The sequence below is a fragment of the Solanum dulcamara genome, chromosome 6 (genome assembly GCF_947179165.1).
Source record: "Solanum dulcamara chromosome 6, daSolDulc1.2, whole genome shotgun sequence".
Taxonomy (NCBI): Eukaryota; Viridiplantae; Streptophyta; class Magnoliopsida; order Solanales; family Solanaceae; genus Solanum; species Solanum dulcamara.
Window position 1 is genome coordinate 3,170,394 of NC_077242.1, and position 21,442 is coordinate 3,191,835.

General features: G+C 39.1%; 2 protein-coding genes and 1 pseudogene across 6 annotated transcripts; 1 reads left to right on the top strand and 2 right to left on the bottom strand.

Moving 5' to 3' along the window:
• Positions 1–31: 31 nt before the first annotated feature.
• LOC129893219 (polynucleotide 3'-phosphatase ZDP) lies at positions 32–17,198 on the bottom strand. 3 transcript variants are annotated; one of them, XM_055968716.1, is made up of 12 exons: positions 16,731–17,195; positions 15,376–15,435; positions 14,936–14,992; positions 14,804–14,845; positions 3,936–4,007; positions 3,503–3,559; positions 2,892–2,968; positions 1,728–1,809; positions 1,466–1,582; positions 1,021–1,142; positions 856–925; positions 32–384 (listed from the first exon to the last, which is right to left on the bottom strand). In XM_055968716.1, exons 1-12 carry the CDS (start codon positions 17,040–17,042, stop codon positions 331–333), a joined length of 1,122 nt encoding a protein of 373 aa, XP_055824691.1. In that variant the 5' UTR covers positions 17,043–17,195; the 3' UTR covers positions 32–330. The 3 variants fall into 3 exon arrangements, with proteins under 3 accessions (XP_055824691.1, XP_055824692.1, XP_055824693.1); XM_055968717.1 differs by lacking the exon at positions 14,804–14,845 and having other exon boundaries at positions 16,731–17,196; XM_055968718.1 differs by lacking the exons at positions 32–384; positions 856–925; positions 1,021–1,142 and adding an exon at positions 1,149–1,252 and having other exon boundaries at positions 16,731–17,198.
• Positions 4,089–4,323, bottom strand: LOC129893666 (U6atac minor spliceosomal RNA; annotated as a pseudogene).
• Positions 17,199–17,460: 262 nt separating the features above from the next.
• Positions 17,461–20,916, top strand: LOC129893220 (uncharacterized). Of its 3 annotated transcripts, none has more exons than XM_055968720.1 (5): positions 17,461–18,180; positions 18,630–18,797; positions 18,896–19,000; positions 19,474–19,575; positions 20,439–20,916. In XM_055968720.1, exons 1-5 carry the CDS (start codon positions 17,545–17,547, stop codon positions 20,478–20,480), a joined length of 1,053 nt encoding a protein of 350 aa, XP_055824695.1. In that variant the 5' UTR covers positions 17,461–17,544; the 3' UTR covers positions 20,481–20,916. The 3 variants fall into 3 exon arrangements, with proteins under 3 accessions (XP_055824695.1, XP_055824694.1, XP_055824696.1); XM_055968719.1 differs by having other exon boundaries at positions 17,462–18,180; positions 19,471–19,575; XM_055968721.1 differs by having other exon boundaries at positions 17,463–18,180; positions 18,645–18,797; positions 19,471–19,575.
• The last annotated feature ends 526 nt before the right edge of the window (positions 20,917–21,442 follow it).

Sequence of the window (21,442 nt, forward strand, 5' to 3'; positions counted from 1 at the left end):
TGCAAATTCACTACTGAAAACTGACCAACAATTTCCAATCAATGCATCTCTTCATAATTTTGAAGAATAAATAGTTTCATGCAACCTTTGATCCGCTTCCAAAGCAAAAAGGACTGAGGTATGGCTTTGCAGAAATCTCCGCAAAAGGATGAAAAGGAGATAGAATAGAAGATAATTTAAATAAGAAAAATCTTACTCCTGCAAAGCAAAATCAAAGGTAGAATATGAAAGTAATATTTACATAAATGTCAACCCCTTTGCAGGGAAAGAGTTGTACGCATGTTCTTTCTACTGTAGTAGATGTTACACAACAAATGCTCATTGTCATTGTCAAGTTTCCTTCTCAAAGAATTCCTCCGGAACATAAAATCTCATTCCAATCGCCTGCAACAAAAACACAATGGAACCCCGTATTAAAGTGTGTTAACCATATCCAAACAACCTAAATAATAGCAGATATGGTAGATGCATAAAGGGCAGTCCGATGCACTAAAGCTCCAGCTATGCGCAGGGTCCGGGGAAGGGCCCGACCACAAGGGTATATTGTACGCAGATATGGTAGATGCATCATACAAGTTATTGGGGGTTCAACTGAACCCATCATTTTCGTGACACAAATGTACACATAAAAAATTATTAAAATGTAACAAATATCAAACTTTGAACTCATAATTTCAATATGATTGAACCCGTCGAAGTTTAAATCTGTATCTTATAGCATACACAAGTATCATGCATATCAGCAGAGCAGTCGGTCTGAGTCAAGTAGGGATGTGACACAAGTTAGCAAACAAAGCATAGTTAAAAAAAAGGATGCAAAAGTAATCATCATCTAATGTCAGCAGAATTAGGTACCTGCGCAAATCTAATATCAGCATCACTATGGTCACCTTGTCTGCCAGCAGCATCACCAACATAGAAAGACCTAGAATGACAATAAGAAAAGCTCTATTAGATTCGTCAATGATTAGAAAGTTAAATATTTAAAATTGGGCTATTGACCAAGGAAGAGGAAATAACTCGTCCATGTCTATGGGAACTCCAGAATTGAACTGCTTTTTCATAATATTCCACATCCCAGTCTTAGGCTTGCGAAAGGGATCTTCTGGCTTGATCTTACTCAAGCCACAAGCGATGAAAACCTGCATCAATGGAGCTATGAGAACTATTTACGGAGAATTCCATTAGATTTTTCTCTCTGCTATTTTCATCACTTATGAAGGAACCTGCCACCCCACCAACAAACCACGACCTAGCAACAAACAAAAGCCAAAAAGAGATTAATCTGAGAGAAACGTCCTTTTTCTCCATTTTCCTATACTCTGCTGGGGGTGAGGGGCTGCAGAAGGATCAGGCACTAATAAGCAACTTATCAGCTACTATTTAAAAGAGAATTAACCTTCATTACATCTAAGGAAAAATACTACCTAGATCCAAAATGTAGATACACAAAAAGACCAATCACCTGAATTGGAACACCAGCTACTTTGATAAATTGTTCAAGGCGTCCAATTTTCGAGTCCACAGCTGCCTGCCTACTTTTATTCCAACGCTCAATGTTGGATTCATTACTAAAAATTACCTGCATGTATTAATAAAAATAAGATGGCTAATTTGCAGATAATGCGATGAACTTGTCTAACACACTTCAAATCCACCTAATGACTTAATATACTGCAGCATATGAATTAAACATGTTATTTAGACACTAGAAAAAGGATGTCCACCAGCTTATAGCCATCATTGTACAGGCTCTGCAGCTTCTTCGGGATTGAAGGATGCATCAGAGACCAAGCATCTGCACCAACTCTGAGAAAAATGTAACTCCGTCATATCAAAAAGAGAAGTTTGACTTTAAAACACTTATCTAATTTCAGAATATTTAAAAATACTTATCCAATTCCAGAATATTAAAAAACACTTCAATCTCACTCCAGAATATTTATGACATTGGTATACATAGTCCATCCTAAAAACTAATAAAAAGAGAAAAAGAGAGGATGTTAAAACATAGTATTCACCGGACACGGAGTACTTTTCTTTTTGACACAGTCACCAAGACACTAAATTATGCAAACAAAGAGCTGTGTATTTGGTGTCAATAGAACTATTGAAGAAACAAGTACATCTCCAAGTCCCTTCTTAAAAAAATAAATACTCCTAACAGTTTAAAAACAAAATGGATGACGTGGAGGAATTCCTTACTAAAATCCATAGTTATGAGATTTTGGGTGGAAGATGGCAAAATGCTATGGCTACTAGGAAAAGGTTCTCGTATAAATCATTTAGAAAACCAAGGTTCAAAAAAATCAGTTTTTTCACAAAAAAGTCACAAGTTGACATGCACTTTCATAGCTACAACTTAAAAAAGAAAGGGTAGGCCAAAAAATGGAAGGAAGCACAAATAACTTTTTTACAGTGTGATTTGCCTACTTTATAGAGCTCTATTTACTTGTATTTTCATTACTTGAGTGCATCCAAAAACGGTGAATGAGAACTCAACAACTTGGAGAAATGCAACACCAGGAAGAGAGATTGAATCAGGAAAGTAGTGCCTTCATTCATGCCTGCATGTACATTCTGGGTGACTTACAGAGGAAAAACTAGAAGAAAGAATTATGAAGGAACTCTATGTACAGACAGTTGGATGTATGTCTTGGACACTTGATATAATATTCATCATTGTAACACAGCCACTACTTTGGGGCAAGTAATAACTGTTTAGTCTTATTAAAAACATGACGATTCTTTTCTATTAAATCCTGTGTTTTCATACATTCTAGAATCAGTTTAAGCTCCAATCACAGATTATTTAAAGTTGGAATAATTATCATATACACACTCTCATCTTGAGAGTTTAAGATAATATGAAAAAAAGGAAGAAACCATACCTTTTCACGTTTGTATTTGCAAGACAACCATCAAAATCAAAGGCGGCAATTTTACTTGAAGCATGAAGCCCATTGTCCTAAAAACCCATAAAAGTACATAAAGGTGAAAAGCGAGATCTTTTGATCACATGCCAAACCAGTGCTAGAATAAAAGACTCCACGCCATGCGTCTGGCCCTGTATCTGATACTATTCCATCCCATTAGAGGTCATACAAGTTAAACTAGCACCATTATTAAAAGAAGTATGAATGGATTATTATATCATCATTGATTCATTGACCGAAGTAGTGGTTAAAATAAAAGTTCAAAGAATGAAAAGGTTGAACAATATGTCAACAAGATGTCACATAAAATTGGAGAAGGAAAACTTTAAAGTGTAGAATGAGAATGATGGGAGAGAAATTGCAGCTGTGAGATGTTGGGCAAAGAAGAGTATACCTATACTAGCATCCTACAGAGTGAATATCTTGAATACCCACTCAACAACACCCTGGCCAACTACCACCACAGCAAAATGATATCTTCATGTACTCAATTGAAAACCTCATACAACTTGAGTGTCAACATTTTTGTCAAATAATTAATCAAATATAATCTCAATAAGACTAACCTGTTCAAGATATATAATCGTCCGAAATGCCCTCCACTTTGGTAACAATGTAGCATCCTGAGAAAAAGAAATAGCTCTCCATTAAAACAAAGTGCCAAATATCTGATCAGAGGCCCTTTTTTTTTTTACAAATATAAAACTGCAGAAAAAAATAACAGATAGCACAGAAGCTAAAAAGACCATTCATTTTCATATCGTCAAAATGAGGCGGCAAGGGGGCCATTTAATTAGCTAATAGCTAAATCAGGAAGCAGCTATTTGTTAAAACATTCCGTTAAAATGCCATCCTATGACAAATCAAAACCTAAAAAGAAAAAATAATAAAGCGTTACAAACTAAAGCTTTTCCGGTTCTAACATTTTCATTCAATTTTTGCTGCTCTAGGATGTGGGTAAAGGGGATTACTGATTTTGACATATGCCAGATATCGTACCTTATAAGTGTCCCTCACATCAGAAATAGAGAAGGCTATCTCCAACACAGGTTCCTCTTCAGTGGCCGACAGCTAAAAGAGTTTTGTCATGCAAGACATGCTTAGAGAGTCAGTTCAACTAAAATGAATAGGAGACAAACATAAAGAGATGCAAAAAAAACATGGGAACATACTGCTTAATGTAATTGTGCAGACTAATCAACAAAGTCATCTTTCATTTCAAGATCTATTCAAAGTTTATCGGTGGTCTAAGTTTATCCTATTGCCAACTTCAGTGTGGGATACCGGAAATGAAAAGCAGAGACAACTTTTCCGACTCAGGTAAAGCCTGAAGGCTACCCCGACCTTGTAAGGGAAGATGGCAATCATCTCTCCTTTGTATGAACAAAGACAATTTTAGCTGTAAGCATTTGCAGCGCACCAAAAACAATATTTGCATTCTGGACTGGCTAGATGATTTGTCATGCATGCTAAGGTTTGCCCTGACAAGTGCCAACATAGTGCAGAAAGACCAAATGTAATGACCTTGAGGGTGATTTTCGTAAATTTGTACAAAACACGCGTGAACAGTAACACGCGTGAACAGTAACTTTTTGGGCAGAAAATGCCCCTTTCTTCTCATTTCAATATTTTTCAACATTTGTTTGAGTTCTTGAACTCCTTGAGGTGATTTGAGAAGAGATTTTCGAGGCAAAGTGTTGGGTAAGTGATTTTTGACCTAAAACCTTCCTTTTTCATTAAGTTTTTGACGATTTTAACTCTTAAATTTTAGTTTCAAACCCCAAAAATCCTTGTTTCTTCCCTAATCCGAATTTAAGGAAAATTGTGATTTCCAACTCGTTTTGAGCTCTATTTTTATGGGTTTTTCAACCATGAGTTCCTTATTACCAATAGAATGGGATTGTTCAATAAATTTACAGATTTGACCCTTTTCGAAAATAGTTAATTTTTGGACCATTTTACCCCCGGTTCCGAAACCTATCAATATGGGTGTCATTGGACTCCTTGTGACGTGTATGTTTCATTGTTGATAGTGGGTTGTCATTCCGAGCGCTGAATTCGAGAGTTACTTGTCCGGTGGAGGTATTCGAGTGCGGTTTCGGCAATTGAGGTAGGTTTGGCTATCTTTCTTTGAGATTGAGATGGGGTAATTAATCATTCATATGTTATAGACTTTGGGATGGGGTTGTAGTATGAGTTGAGAATGTTATATATATTATGATGTCCGTGTGGAGGCTTATTTATTAATGTGTTGCCGTGACGGGGTTTATTTGTATTACATAGCCCGTGTGGGGGCCTTATTTGTTATCTTATTTGCTTTGAGAGCATGTGAATTATGATTTGCCTAAGAGAGAGGCTTGAGTATATTATTTGACTTGTGATGCCGCCTAAGAGATTGAGTTGGGGGTTTTGAGCATACTTGAGTATTGAAATATTGTTGAGAAAGGGGTGAATATTTAAATGAAAGTGTGTTCTTCCCGTTACTATTTATTGAGGGTGAATATCATGTGTAGGTTAAGTTTTGAGAACTTTGAACATTATACCACATGTGAGTTGATTATTACTTCCATGCATATGTGTTTTGATGCATTCATCCTCATTCATCACATCATGAAACATGGGAAGTTGAGAAATATGGAAATTCTTTTTGAGAAAGAAAATGAAACACCTTTAAACCTTTGTATCTTGAGTCCCTGACCGAGGCAGTTTTCCGGTAGGGTAGTGGATGCATTGTGATCCCAACCTTTGTATCTTGAGTCCCTGACCGAGGTAGTTTTCCGGCAGGGTAGTGGATGCATTGTGATCCCTTGACCACGAGAAGGTGGCAAGGATAATGAGATATTGTGATTGAGGTATATGGTCTGCGAGACCCCCATGGGTCCTGCTTGGTAGCACAGCTCGGCAGGTGTATACGACAGGCTGTGCGACAGTCTTGATTCCACCGTACCACCACATCATTGCATCATCATATTGCATTGCATTGCATTGACATTTGTGCTGCTTGAATTATTTGATTAATTGTGATTATGAGTTGTTATTATACTTTATTCGTGCCACTATATATATAAACTGGCGGCACCGATGCCGAAGTGGGACTTTTCTATATGCAGGTGGAAGCGTTCCTTAGTTTACTTCATAGGTTTGATTAATTCCTTATACTCAGTCAGCTAAAACCTACTGAGTACATGTGAATTGTACTCACCCCTACTTCTGTGTCCCTTTTTGATGCAGATACTAGTCGGGGTACCCCACGTGGCAGTTAATATTCTAGCGGATTGTGTAATTCTCAGATTAGTGGTGAGGTCCCAGAATTCGGATCGTCACTAGTCTATCTTTATTTTTCAGTCTTTTGTATCATTCAGAGACTTATGTTGTATCTTCAGATTCGAACCTTGTATTAGATGCTCTTTATACTTATGACACCAGGTTTTGGGATAATTTCTTCATTGTTTTTTTTTCTTTTTATTTAAATCGTGGAATCACTTTCCTCTTTGGAAGTCTTGTATGAATTTTATTTTTAGGGTTACACATCAGATTGGGTTTTGAGATGTGTGCCATCATGACCTCAGTTTTTGGGTCGTGACAATTGGTATCAGAGCACTAGGTTCACCGGTCTTATAAGTTAAAGAGCAGGGTGTCTAGTAGAGTCTTGCGGATCGGTACGTAGACGTCCGTACTTATCTTCGAGAGGCTACAAGATACTTAATAGGAGAATTTCTTTCTTTTTACTCCCTTCGTGCGATTTATTCATATCAAGTGTTGTATACCTCTGATCTATTCCTTCTGCGCAGATGGTGAGGACTAGAGCCACAATTACTGAGGGTGAGGCTGCACCTGCTGCTCAAGCCCCAGTACGCGGGCGAGGTAGAGGACGTGGTGGAGTCAGGGGACGAGGCCGAGCAAGGGGAGCGGCACCTGCTCGTGGACGAGCTAGAGAGCTATCACCTGAGCCCATGTATGAGCATGAGGATGACTTAGAGCAGAAGACTGAGGAGGAGAGGCCATCCCAGCCTCCTGTGGTTCCCGATAGTACTCTGATGCTTCAAGAGCTATTGGTTCGATTATTGGCTAGACTGGATGGTGCTCCTACCTCTGGTATTATTTCAGGTACTATAGGTTCTCCTATCACAGTTGGTGCTACACCGCCAGTTCAGGGGCCTAGTGTAGGATTTCAGACTCCTGGTTCATCTTCAATGCCTTCTATTGCACCTCCGAGATTTGCAGCTCCGCCAGTTTCTGCTAATGCTGCCATGTCGGTAGCTGAGCAGAAGAGTTTTGAGAGGTTCGTTCGATTGGCACCTCCAAGGTTTGATGGTAAAGCCGGAGAGAAAGCCTATGACTTTTTGACTGAGTGTCAAGATAGGTTGTTCAACCTAGGCATTTTAGAGGCACATGGAGTTGCTTACACTTCATATCAATTTGCGGGAGTGGCCAAAGAATGGTGGAGGTCAGTTCTTGCTCGTAGACCTATTGGTTCTCCTATGATGAGTTGGGAACAGTTTACTGAGGTGTTCCTTGAGAGATTTGTGCCATATAGCCTTCGTGATCAGCGTAGGGATGAGTTTGACAGACTGGAGCAGGGCTCCTTATCTGTATCTGAGTACGAGACTCGCTTCCATGAGTTATCTCGTTATGCTATGTCGAGTATTCCCACCGAATTCGAGCGGATTCGCAAACTAGTGAAGGGATTCGCCGGTTATCTCCAGGAGGCTACAGCCTCTCTTGTACTGTCTGGGGGTACGTTTCAGAGTATTATTGATCATGCCAGGATGATAGAGAGTATCCGACGTGCTAGACAGGGCGGGGCCAAGAGGTTCCGTCGGCAGGGTCAATTTAGCGATCATTCCTCCAAGGGTAGAGAATATTCGGGTTCAGGAACCCATGGTTATCAGGGCAGACCAGTCCAGGCAGCTATTCAGGGTTCTTCGAGCTCCGGAGGTCGTTTTAACAATTCTAGTTATTCCCCACGGAGTTCAGGTCCTCGAGGTTGTTATGTGTGTGATGAGTTTGGGCATAAGGCCCAAGATTGCCCCAAACGTGCTCCTTCTAATGGACGGCCTGGGGCACCAGTTGTTCATTCTATAGATGCTCCAACTATTCGAGGTTCTTCGCAGAATACTAGAGGTGGCACCCATGGTGCTAGGGGTAGAGTACGAGGTGGTGCTCGTGGTGGTTCGCAGGCTAAGGGTGACCGTCAATTATGCTATGCTATACCGGGTAGATATGAGGCAGAAGCCTCTGATGCAGTTATTACAGGTATTGTTCCAGTTTGCCATCGTTCTGCTTCAGTATTATTTGACCCAGGGTCTACCTATTCTTATGTGTCGACTTATTTTGATGTGGGTATTGATTATGTGAGTGAGTCCCTTATTGTGCCTATTACTATTTCTACCCCAATAGGTGAATCTTTAGTAGTGGATCGGGTATACAAGGGATGTTTGGTGATATTTTCGGGTAGAGAGACCCGTGCAGACTTGATTTTATTAGACATGCTTGATTTTGATGTGATACTGGGTATGGACTGGTTATCTCCTTATCATGCTATATTAGATTGTTATGCAAAGACCGTGACCTTAGCTTATCTCGGTTTACCTAGCTTAGTATGGAAGGGTAATCCGAGTTCATACCCTAAGGGGGTGATATCTTATATTCGTGCTCGTCGCTTGATGGATAAGGGTTGTTTGTCTTATTTGGCTCATGTACGTGATCTCACCACGGAGTCATCTCATATAGAGACTACGAGGGTGGTGAGAGAGTTTATGGATGTATTTCCTACAGACTTGCCGGGAGTTCCTCCTGATCGTGATATCGATTTTGTGATTGATTTGGAGCATGACACTAAACCCATCTCTATTTCTCCTTATCGGATGGCTCCGGCAGAATTGAAAGAGTTGAAAGAACAATTGGAAGATTTATTGAAGAAAGGGTTTATTAGACCTAGTGTATCACCGTGGGGTGCACCGGTTTTATTTGTGAAGAAGAAAGATGGTACTATGAGGATGTGTATTGACTATCGACAGTTGAACAAAGTCACTATCAAGAACAAGTATCCTCTCCCTCGCATTGATGATTTATTTGACCAGCTTCAAGGTGCATCGGTGTTCTCAAAGATTGATTTGAGGTCGGGTTACCATCAGTTGAGAGTTCGAGAATCTGACATCCCGAAGACTGCATTCAGGACTCGTTATGGGCATTATGAGTTTGTGGTTATGTCCTTCGGGTTGACTAATGCCCCGGCTGCTTTTATGGAGTTGATGAACCGGGTATTTCGACCTTATTTGGACTCGTTTGTGATTGTGTTTATTGATGACATCTTGGTTTATTCCAAGAATGAGGCGGATCATGTTAGGCACCTGAGGACAGTCCTTCAGAGATTGAGAGAGGAGAAGTTGTATGCAAAATTCTCCAAATGTGAGTTTTGGCTTGAGTCCGTGACATTCTTGGGTCATATAGTGACCAAGGATGGTATTATGGTTGATCCAGCCAAAGTTGCAGCGGTTCGTGATTGGGTTAGGCCTACTTCGGTTACCGAGATTCGGAGTTTTATTGGGTTGGCAGGCTACTATCGTCGGTTTGTTCAAGGATTCTCTTCTATTGCAGCCCCATTGACTAGGCTAACTCAAAAGACCGTGGCATTTCAGTGGACTGATGAGTGTGAGGCGAGCTTTCAAAAGCTCAAGGAATTATTGACTTCAGCACCTATTCTAGCCTTACCCGAGGAGGGCGTGGCATTTATTGTGTTTTGTGATGCTTCGGGAGTCGGCTTGGGTGGTGTATTGATGCAAAAAGGTAGAGTTATAGCTTATGCTTCTCGACAGTTGAAGGTACATGAGAAGAACTATCCTACCCACGACTTAGAGTTAGCAGCAGTGGTGTTTGTTCTGAAGTTGTGGAGGCATTATCTCTATGGAGTGCATTGCGAGGTCTATACTGACCACCGTAGCCTTAAGTATATCTTTTCTCAGCCGAATCTGAACATGCGGCAGCGTAGGTGGTTAGAGTTATTGAAAGACTATGACATTACCATACTTTATCATCCGGGCAAAGCTAATGTGGTAGCGGATGCCCTGAGTCGCAAAGCATCTAGCATGGGTAGTTTGGCCTTTCTTAAGGCTGTGGAGAGGCCTTTGGCGTTGGAGGTTCAGTCATTGGCTAGACAGTTGGTCCGACTGGATATTTCTACACATCATGGTATTTTGGCATTTGTGGAGGCTAGGTCTACTTTGATGGACCAGATTCGTACACACCAGTTTGAAGATGAAAAATTGAGGGCCATTCGAGACAAAGTGTTGAGTGGTGAAGCAAAATCAGCCTCTCTTGATCAGGAAGGAGTTTTGAGGATTAATGGTCGCATTTGTGTGCCCAAGGTTAGTGAATGGGTACGTATGATATTAGAGGAGGCTCATTGTTCCAAGTATTCGATTCACCCGGGAGTGGCAAAGATGTTTCATGACTTGAAACAACATTATTGGTGGTGTGGCATGAAGAGAGACATTATTGATTTTGTGGCTAAGTGTCTAAATTGCCAACAAGTGAAGTATGAGCATCAGAAACCGGGTGGTCCTATGCAAAGGATGCCCATTCCTGAGTGGAAATGGGAGCGTATCACCATGGACTTCGTGTCTGGATTACCCATGGCATTGGGTAAGTATGACTCTGTCTGGGTGATTGTGGATCGATTGACCAAATCAGCCCATTTCCTTCCGGTGAAGACTAGCTACAATGCGGATCAGTTAGCTAGGATCTATCTTCGTGAGATTGTTAGGCTGCATGGGGTGCCTATCTCTATTGTATCGGATCGGGGTTCAGTGTTCACCTCTCACTTTTGGAAGGCATTACAGCGTGGTTTGGGTACGCGACTAGAGATGAGTTCAGCATTTCATCCCCAAACCGATGGTCAGTCTGAACGGACTATTCAGGTGTTGGAGGATATGCTTAGGGCCTGTGTGATTGATTTTGGTGCCCGATGGGACCAACACTTGCCCTTAGCAGAGTTTGCCTATAATAACAGTTATCACTCCAGCATTCAAATGGCACCATTTGAGGCATTGTATGGTCGTAGGTGTCGATCACCCATTGGATGGTTTGATTCTGTTGCGGTTGATGCATTGGATACTGACTTACTTAGGGATGCTGTGGAGCGGGTACGTTTGATTCAGGGTCGACTATTGACAGCTCAGAGTCGTCAGAAGAGTTATGCTGATAGGAGGGTTCGTTCCTTAGAGTTCATGGTGGGTGATTGCGTGTGGCTTAAAATATCGCCCATGAAGGGTGTGATGAGGTTCGGAAAGAAGGGCAAGCTTAGCCCAAGGTTTGTTGGCCCGTTTGAAATCCTGAGGAGAGTAGGTGGAGTGGCGTATAAGTTGGCCTTACCCCCTAAATTGTCAGCTGTCCATCCGGTGTTTCATGTTTCTATGCTTCGCAAGTACATACCGGATGAGTCTCATGTGATTTCTTATGATGCGGTAGAGTTGAGTCCGGATTTGACTTATGAGGAGGAGCCGACAGTTATTCTAGATAGGCGGCTTCGTAGACTCAGGACCAAGGAGGTCGCTTCGGTCAAGGTGCAGTGGCAGCATCGGCCTGCTGAGGAGGCGACTTGGGAGTTAGAGTCTGATATGCAGGCTCGATACCCTCAGCTTTTTGAGACCCCAGGTACTTTATTTTATCTTATGTTCGAGGACGAACATCCTTTTTAGTGGTGGATATTGTAATGACCTTGAGGGTGATTTTCGTAAATTTGTACAAAACACGCGTGAACAGTAACACGCGTGAACAGTAACTTTTTGGGCAGAAAATGCCCCTTTCTTCTCATTTCAATATTTTTCAACATTTGTTTGAGTTCTTGAACTCCTTGAGGTGATTTGAGAAGAGATTTTCGAGGCAAAGTGTTGGGTAAGTGATTTTTGACCTAAAACCTTCCTTTTTCATTAAGTTTTTGACGATTTTAACTCTTAAATTTTAGTTTCAAACCCCAAAAATCCTTGTTTCTTCCCTAATCCGAATTTAAGGAAAATTGTGATTTCCAACTCGTTTTGAGCTCTATTTTTATGGGTTTTTCAACCATGAGTTCCTTATTACCAATAGAATGGGATTGTTCAATAAATTTACAGATTTGACCCTTTTCGAAAATAGTTAATTTTTGGACCATTTTACCCCCGGTTCCGAAACCTATCAATATGGGTGTCATTGGACTCCTTGTGACGTGTATGTTTCATTGTTGATAGTGGGTTGTCATTCCGAGCGCTGAATTCGAGAGTTACTTGTCCGGTGGAGGTATTCGAGTGCGGTTTCGGCAATTGAGGTAGGTTTGGCTATCTTTCTTTGAGATTGAGATGGGGTAATTAATCATTCATATGTTATAGACTTTGGGATGGGGTTGTAGTATGAGTTGAGAATGTTATATATATTATGATGTCCGTGTGGAGGCTTATTTATTAATGTGTTGCCGTGACGGGGTTTATTTGTATTACATAGCCCGTGTGGGGGCCTTATTTGTTATCTTATTTGCTTTGAGAGCATGTGAATTATGATTTGCCTAAGAGAGAGGCTTGAGTATATTATTTGACTTGTGATGCCGCCTAAGAGATTGAGTTGGGGGTTTTGAGCATACTTGAGTATTGAAATATTGTTGAGAAAGGGGTGAATATTTAAATGAAAGTGTGTTCTTCCCGTTACTATTTATTGAGGGTGAATATCATGTGTAGGTTAAGTTTTGAGAACTTTGAACATTATACCACATGTGAGTTGATTATTACTTCCATGCATATGTGTTTTGATGCATTCATCCTCATTCATCACATCATGAAACATGGGAAGTTGAGAAATATGGAAATTCTTTTTGAGAAAGAAAATGAAACACCTTTAAACCTTTGTATCTTGAGTCCCTGACCGAGGCAGTTTTCCGGTAGGGTAGTGGATGCATTGTGATCCCAACCTTTGTATCTTGAGTCCCTGACCGAGGTAGTTTTCCGGCAGGGTAGTGGATGCATTGTGATCCCTTGACCACGAGGAGGTGGCAAGGATAATGAGATATTGTGATTGAGGTATATGGTCTGCGAGACCCCCATGGGTCCTGCTTGGTAGCACAGCTCGGCAGGTGTATACGACAGGCTGTGCGACAGTCTTGATTCCACCGTACCACCACATCATTGCATCATCATATTGCATTGCATTGCATTGACATTTGTGCTGCTTGAATTATTTGATTAATTGTGATTATGAGTTGTTATTATACTTTATTCGTGCCACTATATATATAAACTGGCGGCACCGATGCCGAAGTGGGACTTTTCTATATGCAGGTGGAAGCGTTCCTTAGTTTACTTCATAGGTTTGATTAATTCCTTATACTCAGTCAGCTAAAACCTACTGAGTACATGTGAATTGTACTCACCCCTACTTCTGTGTCCCTTTTTGATGCAGATACTAGTCGGGGTACCCCACGTGGCAGTTAATATTCTAGCGGATTGTGTAATTCTCAGATTAGTGGTGAGGTCCCAGAATTCGGATCGTCACTAGTCTATCTTTATTTTTCAGTCTTTTGTATCATTCAGAGACTTATGTTGTATCTTCAGATTCGAACCTTTTATTAGATGCTCTTTATACTTATGACACCAGGTTTTGGGATAATTTCTTCATTGTTTTTTTTTCTTTTTATTTAAATCGTGGAATCACTTTCCTCTTTGGAAGTCTTGTATGAATTTTATTTTTAGGGTTACACATCAGATTGGGTTTTGAGATGTGTGCCATCATGACCTCAGTTTTTGGGTCGTGACACCAAAGCATATAAATGTCTCCTAATTACTTTCCCGTATATTCCATAATCCTGTTGTCATGCCATAGAGAATGAAGCTTTTGATTCACTAAAAATCCACAGAAATAAGTACGTAAAATTGGTGAAAACTCTTGACATCATCAATTCTTTGTCACTGATTTCTACTACAGTCCACAAGCTTCTAAGAAGGGTATAAGTTAGAAAATTGTCATACATGAACAATTGCTTCTATAGTTGGCTCTAGGATATCTAGGGAAAGGAGGCAGCACTACAATAACATCTAGGTGCACTTTATCAAACAAATAAAAAACATCTAGGTGCATGATGCTTTTTGGAATGAACATAATATGCTTTAATGTTTCAATGGAGTTTGATTTGTTAAAAGGGATAAAAATATATAATTATTTTCTGGTCATCCTGAAGACACGGAGAGCCTGAAGAAACCTACAAAGAAACAAAGAGCAATAGAGGAACAGCATATAAGAAAACATCTATGAAATGAAAAAATAATGCATTCATCCACAATCAAAATTTTCCATAATTCTACTACTCATATATGCTACATTGATGGGAGGATCATTTTGGCAAACTAGAGTACCAAATAAGCTTTCCATAAGTGAGTACTTAACCTGTTATGCACATTTTCATATACGAACATGACACAGTGAACTCGATACCACTAACTGTACTCAATATAATTACCTATACTCTACAACAACAACATTCCCAGTCAATCCCACAAGTGGAGTCTGAGGAAAGTAGGATATCCACAAACCTACCCTACCTTTATGAGGTAGAGAGGTTGTTTCGGATAGACCCTCGGCTCAAAAGAAAAGAAGAAGAATTTGAAGCATGGTTGTAAGAAAATAAGACAGAAAAAATAACAGGATACAAAGAAAATATGGCAACAGATAGTAATATTAAAAACTGAGGAACAAATAAGACTAAACAACAGATAATTACCTACTAATAATAATAAATCAAAGTAATGCAACTGGATACAAAATAAATTCAAGTTGTGCCTTCTAGTTTCCTTTTACTAATAAAAACAAGTCTACTGGAAACTTCAAGTGGAAACTGCAATAGCTACCTTTAGTCGCTTTTGCTTGCTTAGTTCATGCTCTGAACCTTCCTTCTCATATGTTTACAAGCCAGATGCAGGAGATCAGTGAGAATAAATAAGTAAAAAACAAACACCAGATTCGCTATCACTTAACTTTACCTGTGCACAAGTTTCCTTTTGTTTTCTGTCATTCTTGTCTGAGTCTGCATCCGAAACCTGTTAATTAATCACTTCATTGTCAGCACAAGTGAAGCTCCAACAAACTGACTTGCTAGACAGGTACCTCAGCTTTAGAATTTGCATAATTTTATAAACTTGGGAATAAAATAAGTCCAGCAAAGCTTCAAACTTCAGGAAGTAAAAGCACAAGGTGAAAAAGTTGGCAACTCAACTTGATGACAACATAAGTTGAAACATCTCTCAGTTAAAGAAAACTAGAAAAGGATTTGAAGAGTGACTTGGCAAAACTCATGTTCTTGAGATTTTAAATAGTGGGAATTTTAAGTGGAGTCAGTTTCAGCCTACTATGTTACCATAACAAGCGCTTTATACTTGCATTACAAATGCCTAAAGAATTTAAACACTAAAGAAGATCTCACCTTCTGCAAAGTCGGAATCTCTTTGTTAATCAATTTCTCCAAAGTTTCTTTATCTTTGCTCTGCATAAAATCAGAAAGACAAGCTTAGCTGCAACAAAGAATATTATCACCTTAAGCAGAAACCTTTCAGTTATCAAATAAAACGCCGTGAATATAGTATAGTTTATCAAGATGGAAAAAAAGGCTCCATAATGATACAAAGTTGTTCCAAGTCAGGTGATGCCAAATACAATCAGATGCACGTACAACTTTTTGATAATGATTTTGACTGAGTGCAAGTATATATTTAACAAAAGTTCATAACATAGCCTAGCGGAAGACAGTTTACGCCATGCTCACCTATAGCTACAACTAAAAGAAGACAACTTTTTTCACAAGAATGAACAATAAAATAAACAGCTAAACATGCATTGGGAAATGAAGAAATGGAAAAAAAAAAACTTCATCTGTGGAGAGTGATTGTACAGTAACTACCACATCTTCAACGGATGAAGTGAAAGTATTAAGTGTCATTTAGACAACTTTGTAAGACTTCTTTGCATGAATTCAATTGTGTTCAGATAGCATTTTTCATTAAAAGAAACTTCACTTCCAGTGGTCACTTTTTGATCCCCAATGGTATTTTAGAGGTGAAAAACAACTCTGGCTTATGGTTCCCAACCGTCGTTGTTGGACTTCCAGCAATATTTTCCGAGTTGAAAATGGTCAAATAGTATTTCTCAAATTGAAAAACAGCTTTTGAATTGTTCGCAATGATTTTCAATTTTTTGCACAACATATGTCAAACAAACGCTACCTTAGTCCTTACTGAATGCAAGTATACTACAAGCTCCAAATTAGAAAACAGTACAATAAATCACAATTGTTTAATTTAAAATAATTTTAAAATGCTTGAAAAAATCAGGAAATATTTTTTCTCCTCAAATAGTCATTCCAAAGTTGCCCAAATGTGTGGTTCCACTCCTTCATCTTCTTCACTAAGTTACAAGCTTGGCGGAGTAAGGGTGTATTATGGAAATCCTTGTCTGTATTAATGAAGAATGCCTAAAGTGTCTAGGTTTTTCAAGTTTCATACGTGAACTATCAATACTATTTATTGAAACACAATTCAAATATAAGTTGATTCATTTTCCTACTTGGAATATCACCAAGTTCACGTAGGAAAGAGGAATACTTGATAGTTAAGGTATATTTTGATAAATAATTAGCATAGGTCAGCTAGGTAACTCACACATCTATAGTTAAAAACCAGGGGACAAGTGTTTTTGACATGTTACTCTAAATAATACAGTAAATACTCAACATGCAAATTGCAAAAGGTGCCTAAATTTAGTCCAAGTTCTAGAAATGTATACCTGGAGCAATGACAATCCAGTGACGTCTTCGATAGAGGAAACGAAATCAGAACTGAACGGGAAACAATCGAGATGATGCCATTTCGTCTGGTCAAAGCCTTGAGGATGTTTTGACACCAATCCCAGCCTTACAGATTTCGCCGGAATCTTTTCGTCGCATTTCTTACATGACGATCGACCGGATTTCGCATACTCCACTGTGACTTTAGTAGAAGACGCCATTGGAGAAACAAATAGTAGAAGAAATCTAGGGTTAAAATTGTCGGGTCTGAAAGGAAATTTGAAGAAGCTGGAATTGTTTATGCTTAGCATTTATTAGGAATAAATAGTGGAGATTTTAGGGATTCATTTTCCCGCCATGGAAGATAGTGGTTGGTTCCAATTCCCAACTTCTCATGAGTTCAAAGAGACATTTTTGGGCAAGGAAAACGTTTTTTTTTTTTTTTTTTTTGAATTTCAAGTATTGAGAATGATATTTTAAAATAAAGTACAATCATAAATTACGAACTTTTTTGATATAGTTCGTATATCATTAATATGTAATTTCACTATTAAAATAATAAAATTATAAAATAAATTCAATAATCTTACAACGTATTGATTCAATTCTTCATCGGTATCTAAGCCTCAAACTTATTGTTAAAGTTTTAAATTGAAATGAGAAAATGATTTCAAATATTTGAATTAAGTGAAAGTCTTATTCCCTTATCTTAATAATAATAACTTCCCTTTAAAAAATTTAAAGACCAACACTTTATAGTGCCCTTCCGCCCTTCACTTCTACGCCGATCAAGAAGAAACCAAAAAAACAAAAATGGCCTGGAAAACCGATACTGACCTCGAAAATTCCGACCCACTTCCAGATTCCGGCGATGTGGAGTGGCCTTGTAAACCCATTGTTGAATCGTCAGGCTGGCCTACTAGCTGGCAAAACGACAGTACAAAATCAAGGCTACAAACCCCCTTGCCTACCGCCGAAGACGAGGCTGCAAACAAGAGTCAGCTTCCGGCATTGCTCAAAGTTGCTGAATATTTGAACTCCACACTCAGTCTAGACGACGATGACGAGTTTTCTGAGTATATAGGTGAAGATGGGGATGAGGGTTTTCTGGATGGGGAAGAGGGGTTTCAAGATTATGATTTTTTTGTGAAGTTGTTTAAGCAGGATGATGGGTTGAGAGAGTATTATGAGAAAAATCGTGAGAACGGGGTGTTTTGTTGTCTTGTTTGTTGTGGGGTTCGTGAGAAAGGGTGGAAGAGGTTTAAGGATTGTTCGTCTCTTGTTCAGCATTCCATAAGCATTGCAAAAACCTCTAAGAGACGGGCTCACCGGGCTTATTGTAAGGTCGTCTGTGAAATTCTTGGTTGGGATGTTAATAGCCTGCCTTCCATTGTCCTCTCTGCAGGCGACAAGCTCGGTGAATCTTCTGATAAATTAGTTAAGGCTCAGGTAACTGTTTATTAGTCGTATTGGTTTTAATTGGACATATATATAGCTCAACAATTTAATGATAAATCATCTCCAAATAGATAGATAGACGGTTAGATGCTGAAATTGTTTAAACAGTGGAACAGGAAGGGGAGGCATAGTGGATTGTACTACTCCTTTTATTGTTAGTAAGGTTTTTTCTAGGATGAAGTCTGTTTATTGTTAGTAAGTTTATGTCCCATATCCACTGAAATTGTTTAAACAGTGGAACAGGAAGGGGAGGCATAGTGGATTGTACTACTCCTTTTATTGTTAGTAAGTTTTTTTCTAGGATGAAGTCTGTTTATTGTTAGTAAGTTTATGTCCCATATGTACAAGCTTCGAGCTGTCGTAATGTTTATGTCTAGCACAGTGAAAGAAATATGTCTGTCAAGTCATTACCTTGCCGTGCAAAGCCAATGTTTTATCAGTCTGCGATATTGCAGGGTAATGTAGATGATGGTGGTGATGACAGTTTGAGTGGTCAGTGCAAATCCACAAGTTCTGTAAGTATCAGCGATACTGAAGCAACTCTGTCGAAATTGTCTTTGCTTGATGAAAGCCAAGAAGGAAAAGATTATTGCTCTTCTGAATTAGAGGTTCGTTTGATGGCTAGTAGTTTCTGTGTACTATGTATGAAGTCTACAATATTGAATGAGATTATGCTAAGTGTTAGCTGGTCTGTATTTGTCTTTAGCACAATTCTCTAAGTGGAGCCTCTGTCGATAAAAGCTTGGGAGATCTCGGCAAAGGTACTTCTGAAACAACCAAAGAGAATGCAGAGGGGGGCGTTAACTGTGTGGTGAGTTTTTTCGATATTGCATTTAGTTCTTATTGAAATCTCCTGCTATGTAGAGTCAGGTCTCTGGGCTTGCATGTATGTTACTGTATTTTATCTTTAGCATAATTCACTTGATGCCGGTGCTAACAGAAGTTGTGAAGATCTCACAAGTGGGATTATGGGAACACTAAAGGAGAATTGTAGTGGGGTGTGTGTGAGTGGGGGAGGGGAGGGGGGGAGTAGGTTCAGGGATTGTCCGGTGAAGTTTGGGCTGGTATATCTTCTTTTCAATTTCTTTCCTATGCTTCTATTGAGCCGAGGGTCTTTCGGAAACAGCCGTCCTACATTGGTAGGAGTCAGGTCTGCGTACACTTTACCCTCCCCAGACCTCACGATGTGGGATTTCACTGGGTTGTTGTTGTTGTTGTTGTTGTTGTGATTATTACAGAGCTGGAATTTACACCATTTGATTGGTTTGTATGTTCTTTTAGAAGAATTCTGTGAGCAAAGCTGGTGTTGATGTACTCTTGGAAGATCTCAGCTATCTTACTCTTGAAACACAAAAAGGGAATGCAAAGGGTGCATCAGATTACGTGGTAAGGCTTCGTATCTTTTACTTATTCATAGAATGTGCCATGTAATATCCCCTACCAGGTTACTATCCAATATTTACTTACCTTCTCATCTGCCTATGAAATATGTCACTGTTATTATTTGAAAGGTAAGCTTCAACCATTTTCACAAATGTTTTCAACATATATGTACCTATAATATTTTTTGACACTTTTCATTAAAAATATTATATTTTAAACTTTCACATGTTTCGACCAACCACTCTTGTCCCATATGTAGCAATGGCAAGGAGACTTTAGTTCACATATTCAGTGAATGTACAATTGCAAACATTTCTGGAACACTCTCAATATTCATATACCCTCATCTACCAATACTCTTTATTGGCTTCAGAACTTTAAAATCATTCCCCCTCCCCTACCTCATACCCTATTACAATGGGACTTTTTACTTCCTTTTGTCCTCTGGCATTTCTGGATCAACAGAAACCACAATGTTTTCAACAATTCCCCTAAGGAAATCCCTTCCAATCAGATCACAGCCAGAGTTTTAGAATTCATATACTCCACAAACTCGACAAGCATTTATGTTAAATGGTTTTCACCCACTGCCGATGGTTTGAAACTTAATATGAATGGTTCTTACAATTCGACCACTTCTGTTCAAGTAATAGGTGGAGTCTTTAGAGACAATAGTGGTAACTGGATTAGGTTTTTTTTATAAAAATAATTACTGCGCTAAACCCCACTCACATAGAGCTCAAAGTCATGAAGGACTCCGAACTGCATGCACTCACAAACTCCCTGATAGAAACTGATGCCACAGAGGTAATAGCTCTTATGAATAATCCTCCCCCACTTTATTCTAACATAATTGCTGAATTCAGGTGCCTTGTGAAGAAACTGGGGAATCATCCAATCTGGCATAGTTTCCGTGAAGGGAACAAGGTGGCACACGTTTTTGCAATGGAAGGTTCCAAGAAATCTCTTCTACATCAACCAGTGTTTTTATTGAATGCACCGCCATGGATATTACCAGCCCTACAACAAGATAAAGAAGGCTACTATATTAGGAAAAATGTTTTTAAGTCTCCTGGTTTGTAATAGTCTAACAAAACTTGGAAATCTAAGTATCATCAACTCAAATGTAATAGCTAGTAGTACTGCCAACTATGGTGTAACCGCTACTTGCAGGGAAAAGTATATGATCCCTGGATAGTAAGCATTTGAGATCTCATGTTCTAGGTCATGTCTTAATTTCTACTTTTGCTTGTTTAGATGAATGTAGTTGGGACTTGGGAGTAAATGGTTTTGTATTCAGATGGAAAATCTCTGTTGGATGAATGAAAAACAACGGTTGGTCAAGTGTTCTGGGTGAACCACTTTGTTTAAAAGGACATGATAGTTGATTGAATGGCACTCTACTTGTTTGTTTTATCTCATTGGCTAGGCATTGACTTGACAACAATTGGTCTGAATGCTTCCGTACTAGTGGAAGGTAGCAGGTATCCGATGAGATAATAAAGGTGCAAACAAGTTGTCCCCGTCATCACTATGTTGACGACAATGGTCGGGACGAGCAAGCAAAGTTGACATTTAATGTGACTTCTTAAGAAAAATGCATGATATCTTCACGACGATGGTTTTGAATTCAAAATCCAGAGGGGAGGCAACTCTAATTCTAATTTTTATTATAAGAGAAGATTCTTTAAAGCCTGTAATGAGGGATTAAGAATCACAATTTAAATTTACAGTGGTTTATCCCCCAATGGAATAGCCTACTTGTCAAGAAGTCTAATTTTCCTTCTCTCTCTTCAAGTGGAAATAAATTAAAGGGGATCAAATATAATATAAAATCTTGTATTTTGAAGGAATAAAGTGACCATATTGA

What these genes read in the sequence shown, in the direction of transcription:
- LOC129893220 (XM_055968719.1), top strand. Translation starts at nt 17,545, where the DNA reads ATGGCCTGGAAAACCGATACTGACCTCGAAAATTCCGACCCACTTCCA. An exon ending in ATTGCTCTTCTGAATTAGAG is followed by an intron (nt 18,798 to 18,895) that starts GTTCGTTTGATG and finishes ATTTGTCTTTAG; the next exon opens with CACAATTCTCTAAGTGGAGC. An exon ending in AGGGGGGCGTTAACTGTGTG is followed by an intron (nt 19,001 to 19,470) that starts GTGAGTTTTTTC and finishes ATGTTCTTTTAG; the next exon opens with AAGAATTCTGTGAGCAAAGC.
- LOC129893219 (XM_055968716.1), bottom strand. Translation starts at nt 17,042, where the DNA reads ATGCTAAGCATAAACAATTCCAGCTTCTTCAAATTTCCTTTCAGACCC. An exon ending in CGATTATATATCTTGAACAG is followed by an intron (nt 2,969 to 3,502) that starts GTTAGTCTTATT and finishes ATGGGTTTTTAG; the next exon opens with GACAATGGGCTTCATGCTTC. An exon ending in GCAAATACAAACGTGAAAAG is followed by an intron (nt 1,810 to 2,891) that starts GTATGGTTTCTT and finishes CATTTTTCTCAG; the next exon opens with AGTTGGTGCAGATGCTTGGT.